General features: G+C 34.4%; 1 protein-coding gene across 2 annotated transcripts in view; it reads left to right on the top strand.

The window, feature by feature from the left end:
* Window positions 1–392: 392 nt before the first annotated feature.
* BRWD3 (bromodomain and WD repeat domain containing 3) overlaps window positions 393–17,927 on the top strand; it is a 190,730-nt gene continuing 173,195 nt past the window's right edge. For both annotated transcript variants that reach the window (XM_035028801.1, XM_035028800.1), the window contains exons 1-6: window positions 393–638; window positions 761–819; window positions 1,013–1,042; window positions 1,451–1,510; window positions 12,340–12,490; window positions 14,049–14,147. In XM_035028801.1, coding sequence (XP_034884692.1) covers window positions 608–638; window positions 761–819; window positions 1,013–1,042; window positions 1,451–1,510; window positions 12,340–12,490; window positions 14,049–14,147 — 430 coding nt within the window. In that variant the 5' untranslated portion in view covers window positions 393–607. The remainder of the gene's footprint in view (window positions 639–760; window positions 820–1,012; window positions 1,043–1,450; window positions 1,511–12,339; window positions 12,491–14,048; window positions 14,148–17,927) is intronic.

Genomic DNA, 17,927 nt, shown 5'->3' with positions numbered 1-17,927 from the left:
TTTGGTGACGGGAGGAAAAAGAAGAAAGCACTGAATCAAGTCAACCCCTCACACGTTCCTCACAACGCCAAAGGGAAAGGTGCTCAACAAGAAAGAGTTGGACTGCTCTCACAGGAAAGGAAAAGTACTCAAGAGCTCTCGGAGGAGAGCGCACCATGGAGTTGTACGGCCTCAGCCAGAGCGTCGGCCGTCAGTTAGCACCGCCCCGTTTCCGGGAGCGGTAGCTAGGCAACCGCCGGCCTCAGGGAGAGTGGAGGACATTCGGTTGCGTTAGTGCCCCTAGCGGCGAACAATGAGCCCTGCAGGCTCCTCTCAGTTTTTACCCTCCCCTCTCTCCACCCCCTTTGCCCCGTCCCCCCCCCCCCCCGCCTCTCCCGCCCCTCCCCCCTCTCTCTCCGCCTCCTCTGCTCTTGGGCTAGAATATCTATGGGTCGATACGTGATGCGATGAATCCGAGAGAGACCAGAGAGACCAAAACTAGGACGAGGAGTGGGGCGGAAGCGGTGGGACTCCTGGGCATGGGGGCTTCACCACAATAGAGGCAGCGCCCCCACCCGCCCCCGCCAGCTCCTCCGGAGCGGAGCCCCCAAACCCCCTAGGGAAAAGGATGGCGGCGGCACCTACCCAGATCGAAGCCGGTGGGTAACTGTGTCTGGGGGATAAGGAGATGGGAGCTTAGCGCGACGGCTGTCAGTTTCTTTTGAAAAAGCTTCTGTTTTTCTTTACCTCCCTCTCAACCTCTTTTTCCCCTCTTCCACAGAGCTGTATTACCTGATCGCTAGATTCTTGCAGTCCGGACCCTGCAACAAATCCGCTCAGGTGAGAGGGAGAAGGAGCTCTGGGGAATGGTCCCAATGGGGAAATCGAGGCTTCGGGTGTGCGGTTTCACTGAGGGTGAGGGAAAGGCCGGCCTTGACTAGTCCTGCCGTCAGCGGCTGGGTTCGAAGTGGGGAGGGAGGAATGTGTTGATGGCCCAAGCTGCTCCTCATATCCGTGTTTCCCTTTTGCTCAGGTGCTAGTGCAGGAGCTCGAGGAGCATCAGGTACGGAGCCCCTTCGGGAAGACGTGGGGAGGTTTGGGGTGAGACTGGAGGAAGGGGAGGGCAAGTCAGGGGCGGAGGACAGGGGCTGGGAGGGAAGCTTGGATCTGGGCACTCGTAACTGTTGTCACTGGAGTGAACCAGCTTCTTCCCTCAAAAGGGGCGGATATCGCCGGGGTCTTAACTCACCCCTCTTTATGACCAAGGGGGGCGGTTTTTCAGGATTTCCTCCCCCCTCGGCCTCCTCCTTCCTACACTGGACTAGCTTTGAGGCAACAGCTATCGGACCTAGAGAAATACAGACGCCAGAGGGTCGGGGACCAGGACCCGGGTTGGGTCGGGTTCATTGGGAGCCAAGGCATGGCCTATATGGTTTGCCCACCCCCACCCTTTCTTTTCTCTCACCCCCAGTTGATTCCGCGCCGCTTGGACTGGGAGGGAAAAGAGCACCGAAGAAGCTTCGAGGATCTGGTGAGTAAAGTTTTCATTTCAACTTAATCCAACTCTTTCTCCACTCCCTCCCCACCTTGTTCCCCTAACCCTCTCCCTACCCCTTAGCCAACAGGACTGTAGAGCTTTGCGCTGGGCCGAAGAACGACTGCCCCTTCCCCCCCTCCCTGCCAGTCAGAGAAAGGGTACCTTGTCCTCCCCCTGGCCTCGCTTATTTCCACTCGGAAACTTTGAAGAATGTGAGTTAGTTATCAGAGATGCCGTTTTGTGGATTATGAATATGTTACAAACATTGAGAAAGGCCCATTGTAGGGGGAAAAGGGAGAGAAACCTGGGGGTTATCTTGGGGCACGTACCAAGGACTGACGTTGGCCAATGACAGCGTTGGTAACAGCCCAGAGTTCCGGATTAGTGGAAGAAAACTGGTTTCTGGTTGGTCCTGGCTTGAAATACGGGAACTGAGGCCAGGCTTAGTCGTGGGGGGGGTGGGGGGGCTTACGGGGGAGGGGGCTAAGGAGGGGAGTTAACCGACCCTGGATTGGGCAAAACGACACAATTAAAAATAATAGGAAGCATAAAGCGAATTCCAAAATTTGCCGGGTTTAGGTAATTGACTACAGAATAAAAAAGCATAATTATTCTATGTATCACATTTTAGAAAATAGCTCATTAAATCATTATATCGCATTTCTGCAGATACATTTTCACTAAATAACAACTACGGATTATGACCTTTTTGAGAATTGATGAAACACGATTTGGGGTTTACAAGAGCCAACAATGGTTATATTTTAAAATATACTTTAGTAAAGGACCAAAGGCATTGGATTGACTGGGTTGTTTCTCCTATAAATGTAATTCATAGTGTCCATGCACTTCTGTTCAGCATTGACACAAACAAAAAGGTGGTGTTTTTTTTATTTTTGGGAAGATGTCCCCTTGCGTTAGCCTCTGGTACAGTGAATTGGAAGGAAATGAAAGGAGAAAGGGGTGATGTTACTAAAAACTAAATTCAGCTATCTTTCCTTCAAATAAGATCCAAATGGAGGAAAATCAAAGTTAAAGAAAGTTGAAGGGGTATGGTAGACTGTAAATATAAATAAAATGATTTAATAATATAATATTTAAACTGATTTAGTGTTAATTTGACAATTTTTATATTAAATTACAATAATGAAGCCATGTTAATAATTATTAAATAATAATTTTAGTTTTCTGACTAAATATTTTATTTTTTGTATATCACAAAATGGTGTAATAATTGTAATATGGATAAACTCCACCATCTATACTACTAATGGTAAAAAATTCTCAGGTGGATAAAAACTATTTTGGAAAAACTGCATGTATTATCACTGTATTTAATTTATAGTCAGACTTTTTGTTGGACTGAAGTCCTGCCAAAAAAGGGGCAAAACAATGCTTACCAATATCTATTTAAATTTTCTTTTTTGAATAGACATTGTCATTTCAATGGTAAGAAAAGATTCAGTTACATTTAAGTTGGCTATGATTTGAACTCAACATTCAGTTGAACATTTAGATTACTTCCAGTTTTTCATTAATGTCTTTGCATAGTTAAGTAGTCTTTCTTCTTTTTTTCCTTTCTTTTTTTGGATTTATTTTCCTGGACTGTATTTCTAAAGTGGAGTTATCAGGTCAAAGGGTCTCATTGGTTTTTTAGCTTCTCTTATATGTTATAAAATTGCTCTCCAGAAGATAGTACTAATTTATGATGTTACCATCTAGGTGCTTAGAGTGAGTTTTTAAATACTTTTAAAATCTTTTGGTAGCTTTAATAGGTGAAATAGCCCCTAGTTGATTTAATTAGCTCTTTTTTTCATGATTAGTGAAGCTTAAATTTTAACCAGTTATTTTTTTAATTGTTGTTAATCCTTTTGTATATCCCTATAGATACCTGATTTTCACATTTATCTTTTGAATTTATTGTGTTTTATATTTCCTTACACATTTTTATTTTCATATACACAGACTTTCATCTATTGTTTGAACATTGTCTATAATTTAGATAGTGCATCTTTTGTTTTTAATTTTCATATTGTACAGAGGTTTTTATTTTTCTGGGATCCAGTGCTTCTAGGAATATTATATTTTGTTAATATGGTCCTATTTTAAATCAAATATCTGTTCTTTACTTATAAATTTCTTTGTAAGGGAAGATGGGGTAGGGCTGAGTGAGAATTTGAGCAGAAGGAGAAGTATAGAGGTTAGAACTGAATGTGCTGTGTTAGATTGATCACTGGATGCATCAGTAGTATAGTTGCTTAAAATTATTTCACATTTGACCTTTGATTTTGTGTGGCTTCATTGTGGGAGAGATTTTTTTTTTTTCTTTCTTAGTGTAGGTATTTTTTAAAATGCTGTTAGAACAATGGATTTATACAATGTGATCTTTGATTTAGCTACATGTTTCAGGTTGAAGTTTAGGACAAGTATTAGTAAGTAGTAAAATGTTATATGTACATAGTATTTATAAATAGTATAATCCTGTATGTTAAATTATATAGCAATACTTCAAACTGAAGGTAAACTAGTATAAAAAGGAAAGAATACAAATGCATGATGAAGAGCTAAAGGATTATAAACAAGGATATCAAAATACTGAATTAAGATTGCATAGCCATGTGTACTATGAAACAAAACTCCTGCCTTTCTGTCTGTATGTGTACTTTCACTTAAATTGTATGTGCTGCTTAACTTGATTTATCCAGAGGAATATTAAGATAATAAATTGGATTTCTTCAACACTTCATTACTGTTACTATTATGCATTCTAGAAATCCCTCTTTTTTTCTTTCTTAAATCTGATTTAGTGTTTTACTTATAATTTGGACAAAAGGAAAGGTATTTTGTTAAAGCTACTAGCAGTCTAGTACTGACATATTCAGATCTGAAGTACCTTTTAAAATGTGAGCCTGTTTATGAAATGTTTGTCAGTTTATGTTGAACTGTAAGGTTTTTGAATATGGCATTCAAAATAAAACATTCTAAATTAACTTTCAGAATTTTAAGTAATGATACAGGGAGAAATTTGAAGTAATGGTGAGTTTTTTTGAAGTTTAATCTGGACATTTTTCATTTCTGCTTGACTCTTATTTACAATGTAATAGAATTAGATTTGCTTCTTACAATTCATCTTATGGTAGATAATTTAAATAATTACAGATGTCTGTTCATTTTGTGGTGACCCTGTTGAATTGTTGGCTATTTTATTGCTTCCTCCTTGGAGCTTTATTGGAGACTACAAACATAGTAATGAGGGGTATGTGTGTATGTGTGTGTTTAAATGAAGTTTTTGTTAACAAACAAATTTTATATATTGAAATTGTGACTTGGAAGCTTTTTATAAAGGCATGTTTTAATATTTTTTAATCATTTTAAGGGGACTTGTATCATGAGACTGAACCAAAGGCATAATTATCTTTAGGTATGGTATATATTTTTAAATTTATTCAGCATTTTTCATGTATAGAATTGAAAGCCCTAATTAGTGCTTTCATTTAGAGTGACATAGATTGTATTACCTTCATTTTATATTCAAAAGACTTGAAGCAATTTTATGCTATTGAAAAGTTAATCAAGATTGTATGTTCATTACTATCTTTAAAAAATATATACATCTATGATGATATATGTCATTATAAGAACTTGCATCTGCATATAATATATGCAAGTTTAAAAGTGCTTTCACATTATCTCATTTGATGCTCGCCAAGTACTTTAAAATACTCTATTTGAATTCCAGACATACCTGTATTTTTTTCTTACCTTACCCAGCTCTTGTTCTCTAATTACTAGTAATAGCTTAAATTGTCTATTAGAACATTAGAATGATTTTTGAGTGCTGGAGGCATAGTTATTGCATCTCTAAGTGTGGAAGTAATTTAAGTGTGTGTGATTTATTAACTGCTATGTGGATACACAGCCATAGTTAGGAAGAACAGAATGCATCATGGGAAACCAAAAGGCATGTGCTGCTCAACCCCAGTGTGGATATAATGCTAAACTGATAGGTCCTATGGTAGAGAACAATTAATGTCTGGAAACTAGTATTCCTCACTTTTGATTTGTTTGAGCCACATGTATACATTTGCTTTCTATAATATGTTGGTTTTAACTATTTGTCTGGATTGATCATTGTCTTTTTTTTTCACACAATTGGCTTTAATTTCACACTTTTCACACACTTTTTTTTCACACTTAAAATCCTTTTGGAGATTTATCATTAGTTCTAGGAAACTGTTATCTCAATACAAATGAGATGGCATTAAGAAAGTGAAGAGAGCTGCGATTAGGGAGTAAGAATTTGGGTTGGGTGAATGTTCCTTATAAAATTTTGTCGTGAAGGGACCTTTGTCAATTTGAATATTAGTTTGTCTGTTTTTGTTCTTGGTTTACTGATGTTGATTACTGATTGATTAATAAACAGTTTTTTTGGTAGAGAGCAAAAAAGTAATTTTAAGTCAATTTAGTGTTTAGGTCAAATCTCAGAGATGCCCTTGTTGGACATTTTTCATAAAGGATTTTATGAGTAGTAGAAAATACCATAAGATTTAGTTGGGAAGATAGTCTTGCTGAATGACCCTGGGCAAGTTTCTTAACCTCTCAGGGATTCAGTTTCCTCATTTATAAAATAAAACCCCCTATCTATTTTACAAGGTTGTTGTGCAAACCAAATGAGTTAAATAGAAAGAATGCATTTTGTTAATTGAAAATGCTGTGCAAATGAATTGGTTACTGCATTTTAAAAATAGGACATAGAGGTTGAATGGAAAATGGATATCTAAAGAACTATAACCCCAGAATTTATATGTTCTTAGCTAGCTATGTCACCACCTCATTTTCCTAATGTTTTTATAAGGTGAGGGGCATTTAAAACAGTGCCATTAGGGAAAAAAGTATTTAAAAAGTAAATGTTAGAATTGAACCAAAATGAGTGCTTTGAAGTGCATCTGTATTAACTCAAACAAGAAATGATTGTTATGTCAAAAGATGTTTACTGTTATTTGCATTTTTATTAATTAGAGAAAAGTAACTTAGTATGATACTCGTGTACTATTCACTGTTTTTTAAGAAGTGGGAGATACGTCTTTCTGATGTCTTGTTGCAGGGATCCTCATCGCTTCTGATTGATCTTTTCGAATCCTGAACTTATTTTCTATACATTATTGATAAATATTTTCTTGTATTTTAAATTACCTTGTTGAAGATGTTTTCTCATGCCCTTTAATATCTACTATAGTACTTTATAATAATCTGGCCTTCAGTTATTGTTTGTGTAATTTTCTTAACTTTTGTCAGGAGCATTTCATGATATATATTTCTTAGGCTTATTTAATATGCTAGCTGGAACTAAGTTCGTTTATCAGACCTCTCTCTACTGAGAAACTTCCAGAATGTGGGTAGGTCCCTTGTCCTTGTCTTGATATTATCTGCCCTCAAGGTTATAATACTTTTGGTACTTTCTTATGGTATTGTAACCCAGAGAATATTTGAACCTGGGTGGGTTGTTCTTGGCTGTCTCATTCCTGAGAAAATCTTAAAACTAATAGAAAAAGAAATGCTATGAACAATGATAAACATTTTCAAAGAAGAGTGATAGGAAGTCTTAACACTTTGTAACCCATTGTACAAACCAGTGTATTATTATAGTAGAAAAGCCTACCTGTTTTATTTCCCTTTCTGCCCAGTCTTTTCCCTTTCCTCCTTCAAATTCAGGAAACATTAAAACTCAACACTTTATGATATAATATTGGATTATTGCAGACATTTATATTTTACTGAAAAGTATTAAGAAGAAAATAAACTATTAGTTTTTTGTGTTTTCTTTTAGTCTTATTTTTTTGTACATGTATTTTTTCCCATCAAAATCAGATGATACTCTGTGAGTTTTTTATTACTTTTTTTTAAACTTAACGTTCTGGAGGAGAATCTTAAACATTGAGGGATATTATGTGTTAGTCACTGTGCAAAGTACATTTACTGGGTGGGGGAACCTTTCTGTTTGCCTGGAATGCCTTCCCTTCCTTTTGTCTGTCATGTGAATTTTCACTTAGCCTTCAAGTGTGAAATTAGACATGAACCCCTACCCCTAGGCTGAAGTAGGTACTGTATCTCTTTGCTTCTCTTAGCTCTTTGTACTACCTCTGGGTACTTGTACGTTGATTTGTTTTATTTACAAGTTTGTTTTATTTACTAGTTTGTTTCCCCCACTGGGACTGTGGGTTCCTTTAGGACAGCAGTTTAATTGTCTTCTCGTCTCATCTCTATATGTTAAATGTCTGAATGAATGAATGCAGAGTGAATGATTTTGTTTTGTTTTTTTTTTTACAAATCATATGAGGTAGTTATCATTACTCCCTGTTTACAGATGCAGAAGCTCAGGCTCTCAGACTGAGTAACTTTGCAGGTCACAGAAGTAGGAACTGAGAATGGTGGAAAAATTAAAATCTAAGTCCTTTCTACTGTATCACACCGCCAGAAGGAGTAACAGCTAGTCAATTTTAGAACCTGAATAATCCAGGCTTCCAGACTTCAAAGTACCATGCATATCTCTATATTATACTTATATTGATGTATTTAAAGCCTTGCTATATTTTTCAAAATCTATTTTGTTTTTTGTTCCTAAATATAAAAAAAATCATGTGACTAATTTTTTATATGTACTTCTCCTCTCACCCTGCCCACACCAAAAAAATTAAAATCTCAGATAAAATGTTGTATTTCATTTCTTCAACGTATGGGCCCAGTTTGATTCTTCATTTACCTGTGTAGTCATGATCTTAGAAAACAAAACACAGAAACAATTATCTCTTTTATTTGTTTTTTGGAGTTACTTATCCTATAATTTCTAAAAGCCAAGGTAAAAATGTCATTATTGCTCTCTGAAAATTAGTATTTCAAATGTAGTGCTTGGTATGGGCCTGGCACCCTGAAGTTAGGTACCTTTTGCATTTTATTCAATTCTCAGCTGGATTCCTTTTAACTAATTATGATGAGTAGGATCATTTCTGTGAACTCTCTGGTCTTCTCACTTGTCATTATAATTCTGAAGCTTAGTAATTTAATTGTTAGGTTTGCTCTTTAGGTCAGCCAGTCTTCCTATCTAGAAGGTTTATAATCTAGACTTCATTTAATTTCTTTCAGTTTATTTGAATTTATAGTTTTATTTTTTTGCAGTTTTTGTGTTAGTTACCTTCATAATTTTTCAATTGCCTTAATAAGACAGTAATAGGAAGATCAGTGGACAGGGAAACCCAGATTTCTGTACATTCATTGTGACCATTGGACTTTACTTCTCTGGATGTTTTTCCTACTGTAAGATGTGAAGTTAGGTTAATTATGTATAAGGATCTTTCTAAATCAAACATTCTATAATATAACTCCTTGGAGCTGTTTTACAGAATAATATAGAAGTTTGTATATACTCTTGAACTTTGTTTTTAGAGAATGCTTTTCTTCTGCAGATATCAAAGTACTTGTTGTGTTACTTGTTGGCAATTATATTCCAGAGAGAAAAATGTGGTTAAATAACTGAAATTAGAATATTTGAGCTTTAATTGAAAAGAGTGGCTTATAATATTATGTTATTGATTTCATAGAATATTTTAATACATACTTTTAGTATTACATTTTATTATATAATACATTTTATCCATACATAATTCTAATACAGAATTTTTAAAAGACTTAAAAAAGTAATTACTGAGGACAGATAAGAGTTCTTATGCCAAAAAAGATCCCTTAAAAAATTTCAATTTTAATCAAAGCAGATGGATTGAAATAAATGTTGACTACCACTTGTAAGTCCTGAAATTTGATTTAGAAAAAACTGTATTGCAAGAACTGAGCTGATATAGTCTGGAAGCCTGTTGATATTGTTTAAAGGAGATGCTAGCATGTTCAACTCAAATGTATTGTTATTGCTATTGTGTTGATAGAATATGTTTATCTACTACTGTTTCATAATCAAATTTTTATTGATTTTAGAGGAATGGACTTATTGAGGGGGACCACTTAGAAATTAAGCAATTTCCAGTTGTATAGGGTGGAATTCAAACTTGTAAAATTTATTTAATAGCTTATAATAAAAATCTTTAAGGGGGAGAATTTGGGTGTAGATAAGTCTTGTTTTGGTTGCTTAATTAATGATTCTGTATTTTAAAATTATTACGGAGGAATTGATAGAAAGATTTATGTAATTGCCTGAAAATCAAACATCATTGTTTCTATAAAATGAAGTAGCCAGGCAACTTAAGATGTCAGTTTAGGATATAGTTCTGACAGATTTTCTGTAAGGGGGTGATTCTAAAAATTCATATTAGAGAATTATTTTCTGGATTATATATGGTTAGACATATTGCAGTTTCTAGGCAGGAGAATACCTCTTGAGATGGTAACAGGATGAAAAAAAGAAAATTGATCAAAAAGAAAATGCCAGTTAAGGAGGGCACTTGTAATGAGCACTGGGTGTGATATGCAACTGATGAATCACTAAATTCTACCCTGAAACTAATAATACACTATATGTTAACTAACTTTAAATTAAAAAAATAAATAAATAAACCAGTCTGATACCCTGTGTCTTTTGATTGGAGCATTTAGCCCATTTACATTCAGGGTAACTATTGAAAGATATGAATTTAGTGTCATTGTATTGCCTGTAAGGTGACTGTTACTGTATATGGTCTGTATTCCTTTCTGGTCTGTGTTACTTTTAGGCTCTCTCTTTGCTTAGAGGACCCCTTTCAATATTTCTTGTAGGGCTTGTTTCATGTTTGCAAATTCCTTTAGTTTTTGTTTGTTCTGGAATGAGGGTTCTAGAGGGGAGGGGGGTGGGAGGATGGGTTAGCCTGGTGATGGGTATTAAAGAGGGCACTTACTGCATGGAGCACTGGGTGTTATATGCAAACAATGAATCATGGAAGACTACATCAAAAACTAATGATGTAATGTATGGTGATTAACATAACATAATAATAATAAAAAAAAAACAAAAACCAAACCCCTCGAAAACCCAAACAAACAAAAAAGAAAATTCCAGTAAAGACATGAACTGTTATCCTATGTAAAGCTTTCATATAGTGTTTACTTGATGGAAAAGTAATGGCTGATAATGGAAGCGGAGTGTTGGTGGGAAAAAAGGCATAAGCTATTATAGATGTTCATATGCAGTATTTTAAAGCTTTTCTCTTTGAGATACATATTTTTCTGGGGTACTAAGTATACTTGCCTGTAGGCATATTTAGGAAATGTTTTAATGTGGAGGGAATGAATTATAAACTAGGATTTTAGGATATCATGTCTGTAGATAATACTTAGATTAAATTGAATCATCAGCTACTTTGACTTTAATGTTACCTGTATGTTTTACTAAGAGGTGGTTCTATGTAGTTATTTGGTTGGAAAACAAACTATAGATATGAGAAATAACTGAAAGAATTTGCTAGATCCTTTGTCCCAATCCAGAAGCTAAACTGTGTTGATGCAAATATAAAATAATCAGGCTCGGTTGCCATTCTTTCTGAGCATCATGACAGTTTCCAAGCCCCATTTATTTTGGTAGATTAAAATTAATTTTTGCTTGGACTTAAAAAAGATAATTGGCAGGAAATAATTTTTAAAAATCACAACAGAATCCCTTATTCACAGAATTCTGAATACATGTTGGATTGTAGTTCTGCAACGTATGTTTTCTAAGAAAACAAACAAGGTACCTTGATAGGAGAATCTAAGATTTTTCCTCTATGAATTCTTGTGATATTTCTTATAGATGGACTTGACTTTGGTTTTTTAATGTTCATTGATTCATTGAACAAATACTTACCAAGAACACACATAATTTCTTTTCTCATGTTGATCATTAGGGATGATTTACAAAATTATTCTTTTATGTTGTATTGTTCTTGACCTGGTGATAATACATTGGTGTGAGGTCCTCTGTGATGGTATATGCATATATTTACATTTTTATTTATATTTACTTTTCATTCTTTCTATCTCCCTTTATGTCAAGATGAGAATGTAATTTTTTTTTTTTATCTAAGGATTTAATGGTCTAGTTTTCTGTTTCCTCCTTTAATAATTAGGTATTTATGAAACACATCAGGAACTTGAACATTAGCTTAGATAAAAAATGAACAGTTTTGTTGTTTAATTTTCTCACCCTGTCTGTATATGTTTACCATCTTCAGAAATTTGCTTGTGTGTTTTAAAAATGAGTTAATGTTGTGATGAATTTTGAGTACATAGCTTAGTTATTTAGAGCATAGTATATCTAAAAACATTACTTTGATACTGGTTTGGAAACCAGTTAACTTTTTTAAGGAAAACCAGTTCTGCTTTATTAAGCAAATTTGTCCTGTTAATCCTAAAGGGATTTAGGTGAGAGTTTGGTGCAAGTAATACCTTTTGTTTGTATTCTTATCATTTATATAGAATCTAGATTCTCTGATTCTTGATCATTTCATCACTACTGAATAAATCAAGTACTAGTAGAGTTTACCTGTTGTCTTTGTACTTTAATTTTAGGCATGCGCACTTTTGCTGTTTTGCAACACTTATTTCATAAGATTAACAGCTAAGCAAATGATTTAATCAAGGCATGTAAAAGTAAGTTTGAGTGCCATGTCATTTAAATCTTATCATTTAGATGTGCTTAAATTTTGTAGCCATTTCTTTAATTTGGTTAAAGTATTAAATATTTAAAATGTTATTTTCCTGATCCTGTATATAAAAGTTGCACTTTGTTCCATGATGGAATAGTTTGGTAATGGACTAAATTTGTTTTTAAACCAAATTAGTTTTCCTGTTTTATTTATGCTTTTTAGGTGGCAGCCAATGCACACATTCCTCCAGACTACCTCCTTAAAATTTGTGAGCGGATTGGTCCCTTACTAGATAAGGAGATCCCTCAGAGTGTTCCTGGGGTACAGACATTACTAGGTGTTGGTCGGCAGTCTCTGTTACGGGATGCCAAAGGTAAGATTTTCACAGTTTTCAGAGGAAGGAGTGGAGAGCAGCGTATTTTCATGTTAAGTAAATGTTCACATGCTTTCCTAAATACTGATTTTCTTCTAGTTTTTCTTATTTTGCCAATCTTATTTTCTTAGTGTACAAGTACATTTTTAAAGCCCTAAAAGAAGCCCTCTGCTGTAAAACAGTGAATACAGTAGAGGTAAAGAATATTAAAATCTTTTTGTAATCCTGTGGAATAGAGATCTTAAAAGATCACTGCTCTAATTAGTACAGTATAAATGCTTAAAAGTCTTTCATTATGTTTTAATATTTTTAAGTATTATGAGTCTTTATATCATCTTAATCACATATATTTTATAACAGGTAAATGAAAAATGATATGTAAAAATTTATATATGATATGTGATATGTAAAAAAATTTTATAATTGAAAATATTAAAACAAGTATCAACCTATTAGTGACTGTTCAGTAACAGTTTTTGTACTCCACTGTTTTTCAGTCTTTTAAAGATTTTCCCCAAAGTTTTTCATGGAACCCCAATATGTAAAATATATAAAGTAGTATTTTATGAATATAAAAATGTGAAATTAGACATTAAGGATGCCTGTTAATGTAATAAATACTTCAGGTCTAGCAACTCATTTGTTTTGTTGTATAGCATCATGTTTTTTAAAAATTCTAATTCATAAAGGTAAATAGCTTCAAAAATACCAGTTTTAAACATCTCATTTTATAATATAAGGAAATTCTTCAAATCAGTTAATTTGGAAGTTTTCAAGAGAGCAATAGAGGGGTGTCTGGGTGGCTCAGTCGGTTAAGTGTCCAACTCTTGATTTCAGCTCAGGTTATGATCTCAGGGTTGTAAGATTGAGCCCAGTATCAGGCTCTATGCTCGGCATGGAGCCTGCTTGGGATTCTCTCTATCCCTTTCCCTCTGCCCTTCCCCCCCAAAAAAAAAGAGTAGTGCAATATTTTTGTATCACAGTTAAATTATTAGGAATATTTCATATTTGCTTGAGTTTCTTGACATAAACATAAAAAACAAAAAACACAACTATTTATAGTCATTTATCATCTGACATGCAATATTGTTACCTGTTATGGCATAATTGGCAGGCACTCTATAATGTGAGTATGCACCAAGTATACATGTTTCTGAATTTTACCTGGCATACTTGTGCTGTAGTTGTAACCTTGCTTATATAGTTTTATATAAGTAGAAATGTATAAGCCTACAGATCAAGAAGGACCAATATAAAATTAAAACCTTATTAATCCATGACATATTTACATAAGATTCAAATACACGCATAATAAAAGCTTTAGTTCTAGATCAGCACAGAAATAAAACATCCTGGTGTTATATTAAAGTATTGTTGTTTAACAGTCATAATATAGTTCGTAACATGTTTAAAAATATGCATGTTATTTTTTATTGTGGTATTAATAGTTAAAAATATATTCCAACAAATGAAATTGAAAACAGACATTTACCTCTGAGGTACAACTTAAAAAAACACTGTTCTATTTCTTGACTAACTTTTGAATCTTTTTGAATAGACTGTAAGAGTACACTATGGAATGGGTCTGCTTTTGCAGCTCTACATAGAGGCAGACCTCCAGAACTACCTGTAAATTATGTGAAACCTCCAAATGTGGGTGAGTAATGTCCATATGAACTATGAACATATTCTTGATTTGTTTCTTCCTGAACTCATTATACAGCCAAAAATAGGTACCAGAATTAAATTTGAAATATAAAAAAGCTGCTTACATTCTTGAGGAGTTTCATTGTTGGTCTAACTTTTTTAAAGCATTTTTATTTAATGTAGTTATGGTTTTGTGATCTTGTTTTCTTTCTTTCTTTCTTTTTTTCTTTCTTTCTTAGCAGAAGAATTTCCTTTTTTATATACTATATGTGTTTTTAACCATATGGATGTCTGTTTACATATCTATGTGCTGAACTTAAAGATTTTACAGGGAACTATGTAAAGATAACTTTCAGAATGAAACAAAATATATTCTGCTTATATCTGTTTGCTAAACATAATGATGTGATAAATTTTATATGTCTTTATTAAAACAAAAAAAAAATCACCCTTCTTCTTTTTAAAGTTTACTGAAATTTCCATGATCCATTCAGAATATTCCTGGGGCATCTCTGGCCAGACCATTATGGAGAAATACTACTAGTGGTTTCCAAGGAGACCTAGCTACAAAACCATTTGTACTAAAATTTAACTCTTAAAAAGAATGTATAAACAGTTAGATGAGTAATTGCCACTCTGCTTCCCTATTTTCTTACTCTTGTAAAAAATTATTTTATATAGTGCCTACGGCCTAGAGAATATGCCTTAAATTCAAATTGAAAAATAAAAGTACTTTTTAAAAGGAATACTATTTTATATAATAAGCTTATAGAAGTTATTTACCCCAAGAGGTTAAACAAATTTAGGCTAGAAATAATTTCAAAAGTTATTTAGACAAAATTATTGATAAAGATTCATAAGGGTTACTGAAGTAAATTAGATACTTCAGTATACATTACTAACAGTACTCTTCCATAGCCTGGATGTTACTGGGTGAAGAAGACTACTGATTTGGGTCTAATTGGATATGGCATTTCTAACATTTTTTTCCATTTTTAGGGGTGGCTTGTTTACCCTTTAGAATTTTACAGTGTTCACTTCTCCTAAAGCTTTATTCATAATTAACTTACTGACTTGAATTAAGATGGCTCTTACTATTCATGCATTTATTTATGTTCAAAAGCTACAATATTTTTAACCACATTATCAACATTATTTGTAATGCTTTATATTTCTTTCAGTGGTCACATGTAAAGTGCTGAAGAGCAGTATTCAGAGTATTAGGTTTTCCATCTTTCTTTAGTCTTTTTTCCCTTCCCTTTTTAAAAACTATTTTAACTATATACATTCAAACTTCTACCAGTTTTGTACAGTGAATGTAAATTCTGACTTGGATCACTTTGTTATTTTTATAGTAATTGCTCAGGAATTTTAGTGTTCCTGGCATTGATGCTTTCACATTCTTAATTCTGCCCTGTTATTTGAAGAGTTATTACAATAGAGATAATTCAACCATGATGTATTTTCATGTAGTATATACTAGTCAAAAATATCTAAGTTTAGGATATTTAGAATTCAGAACCTGGTAAAAACTCAGAGGAGTTGACTAGGAAAGTAGCAAGATGAATAAGAAGTATTTTAAAATTTGTGACTTAAGTTTTCTCATTAAGGGGTATAGTTCTGCATAGCTACTTTAAAATCAATCAGTTTTATAGTTTCCCAATGTAAATAAAACTTAATCCAGAAGGTGGACACCTGCATGCCTCAGTCCCTTAAGCATCTGACTCTTGGTTTCAGCTCAGGTTGTGATCTCATGGGTCATGATCATGGGTCCTGAGATTGAGCCTCCTGTTGGGCCCTGTGCTCATCAAGGGGTCTGCTTGAAAGAGTCTCTCCATCTGCCCCTCCCCCAACTCACTCGTGTGTGTGTGTGTGTGTGTGTGTATGTGTGTGTGTGTTCTGTCTCTCTCTAATAAAGAAATAAGTCTTAAACTTAATCAAGAAGGTAATCTTAAAAGTTTAATCAATGAATCTTAGAACTTTAGCAATACTGTTTTTAAAAATTATTTTTTTTTATTTTTTTTTTGAGAGAGAGAGAGAGATCAGGGGAAGGGTGTTGGAGGGGCAGAGAAAGAGGGAAAGAGAGAATTTTAAGCAGGCTCCATCTCACTACCCTGGGATCATGACCTGAGCCAAAATCAAGAGTTGTATGCTTAACTGACTGAGCTACCTGGGCGCCCCAGCAACACCATTTTTTTTTTTTTTTAAGATTTTATTTATTTATTTGACAGAGAGAGACACAGCGAGAGAGGGAACACAAGCAGGAGGAGTGGGAGAGGGAGAAGCAGGCTTCCCGCCGAGCAGAGAGCCCGATGCGGGGCTCAATCCCAGGACCCTAGGATCATGACCTGAGCCAAAGGCAGATGCTTAACGACTGAGCCACCCAGGCACCCCAACACCATTTTTTGATAGAAGTTTTCCTTGGTCAAGTAAATGTGGGAAACTGAGTTTAAAAAATTATAGAAAAAAATGAATGCATCTAGGACTGCTCAGAGCCTTTCATATGCTAAATGCATTGTGAATCGCCTTGTGGGGAATATTTCCTAAATAATTTGACAGTAGAAACCCTTTTCTCAAAATACCTGCAACATTCTAAAAATTTCCTGGAAACAGACTTGAGAAACTGGGTTATAAGCCCCTATTTACACCAGAAAAAGCTAAAGTCCAGAGAAGTATGGGACTGGCATAAGTTATACTGCTTGCCTTCCAAACGGTCTATTTCTATACCATATTTCCTTGGTATAACAGATCTGTACTTATAGAGCACCAAAGATAGAAGATTAGCCATGTTACATTTATTTCTTTATTTTGATTGATTTATTTATTTTTAGAGAGAGAGTGTGTGTGTGCGCGTGGGTGGAGGGGGAGGGGCAGAGGGAGAAGGAGGAAGGAAACTCCTCGCTGAGTGGGGACCCTGATGTGGGGCTTCATCTCAGGACCCTGAGATCATGACTTGAGCCAAAATTAAGAGTTGGATGCTTAAGTGACTGAGCCATCCAGGCACCCTTATTACTTTTATTTTTTAAGTCAAATATATTATGGTATAATTCGTATAAAATAAATTTTTTTCTTTTTAAGTATATAGTCCAACGAGTTTTGACAAACATATACATTTGTATAACTAACAGCACAATTAAAATGTAGAACATTCTGTCACCTTCTGAATTTCCTCATGTCTCATTGCAGTCAATCCTCTGCCCCTCCCTGTATTCATGGAAACCAGGAACCTCTCTGTCCACTCTACTTTTGCCTCATTTACAATTTCATCTAAATGAAATAATAAGCATGTAGCCTTTTGTTTATATCTGATTTTGCTTAGAACCTAGTGCTTTTTTGATTTATGCATGTCATTTCTTGTATCAGTAATTTATTTCTTTTTATTACCAAGCAGTATTTCATTGTATGGATGGATATACCATGATATGTTTGTTAATTCATCAACTGATAGGCATTTGAGGTGTTTCAGATTTTGGCTATTATAAATAAAGCTGATATAAACTTTCTTATATATATCTGCATGAATATTGATTTTCATTTCTCTTGGGTAAATATCTAGTTAATGGGATTGTTGGATCATGTGGTAAGTATGGATTTAACTTTTTAAGAAACTGCCAAATTATTTTGAAAGTGGCTATCCCATTTTGTATTCCTACCAGAAATGTATAATTTTAGAATTAGCTTCCCAATTTCTACCAAAAAAACAACTAGGATTTTGTTTGGGATTACATTGAATCTGTAGATAATTTTGGGGAAAAGTAACATCTTAACAACATTGAACTTTACAATCCAG

Source organism: Mirounga leonina, unplaced genomic scaffold (genome assembly GCF_011800145.1).
Source record: "Mirounga leonina isolate KUSES-001 unplaced genomic scaffold, KU_Mleo_1.0 Mir_204, whole genome shotgun sequence".
Classification (NCBI taxonomy): domain Eukaryota; kingdom Metazoa; phylum Chordata; class Mammalia; order Carnivora; family Phocidae; genus Mirounga; species Mirounga leonina.
Note: the sequence above shows the minus strand (reverse complement) of the source record. Positions and strands in the feature narration are given on the sequence as shown.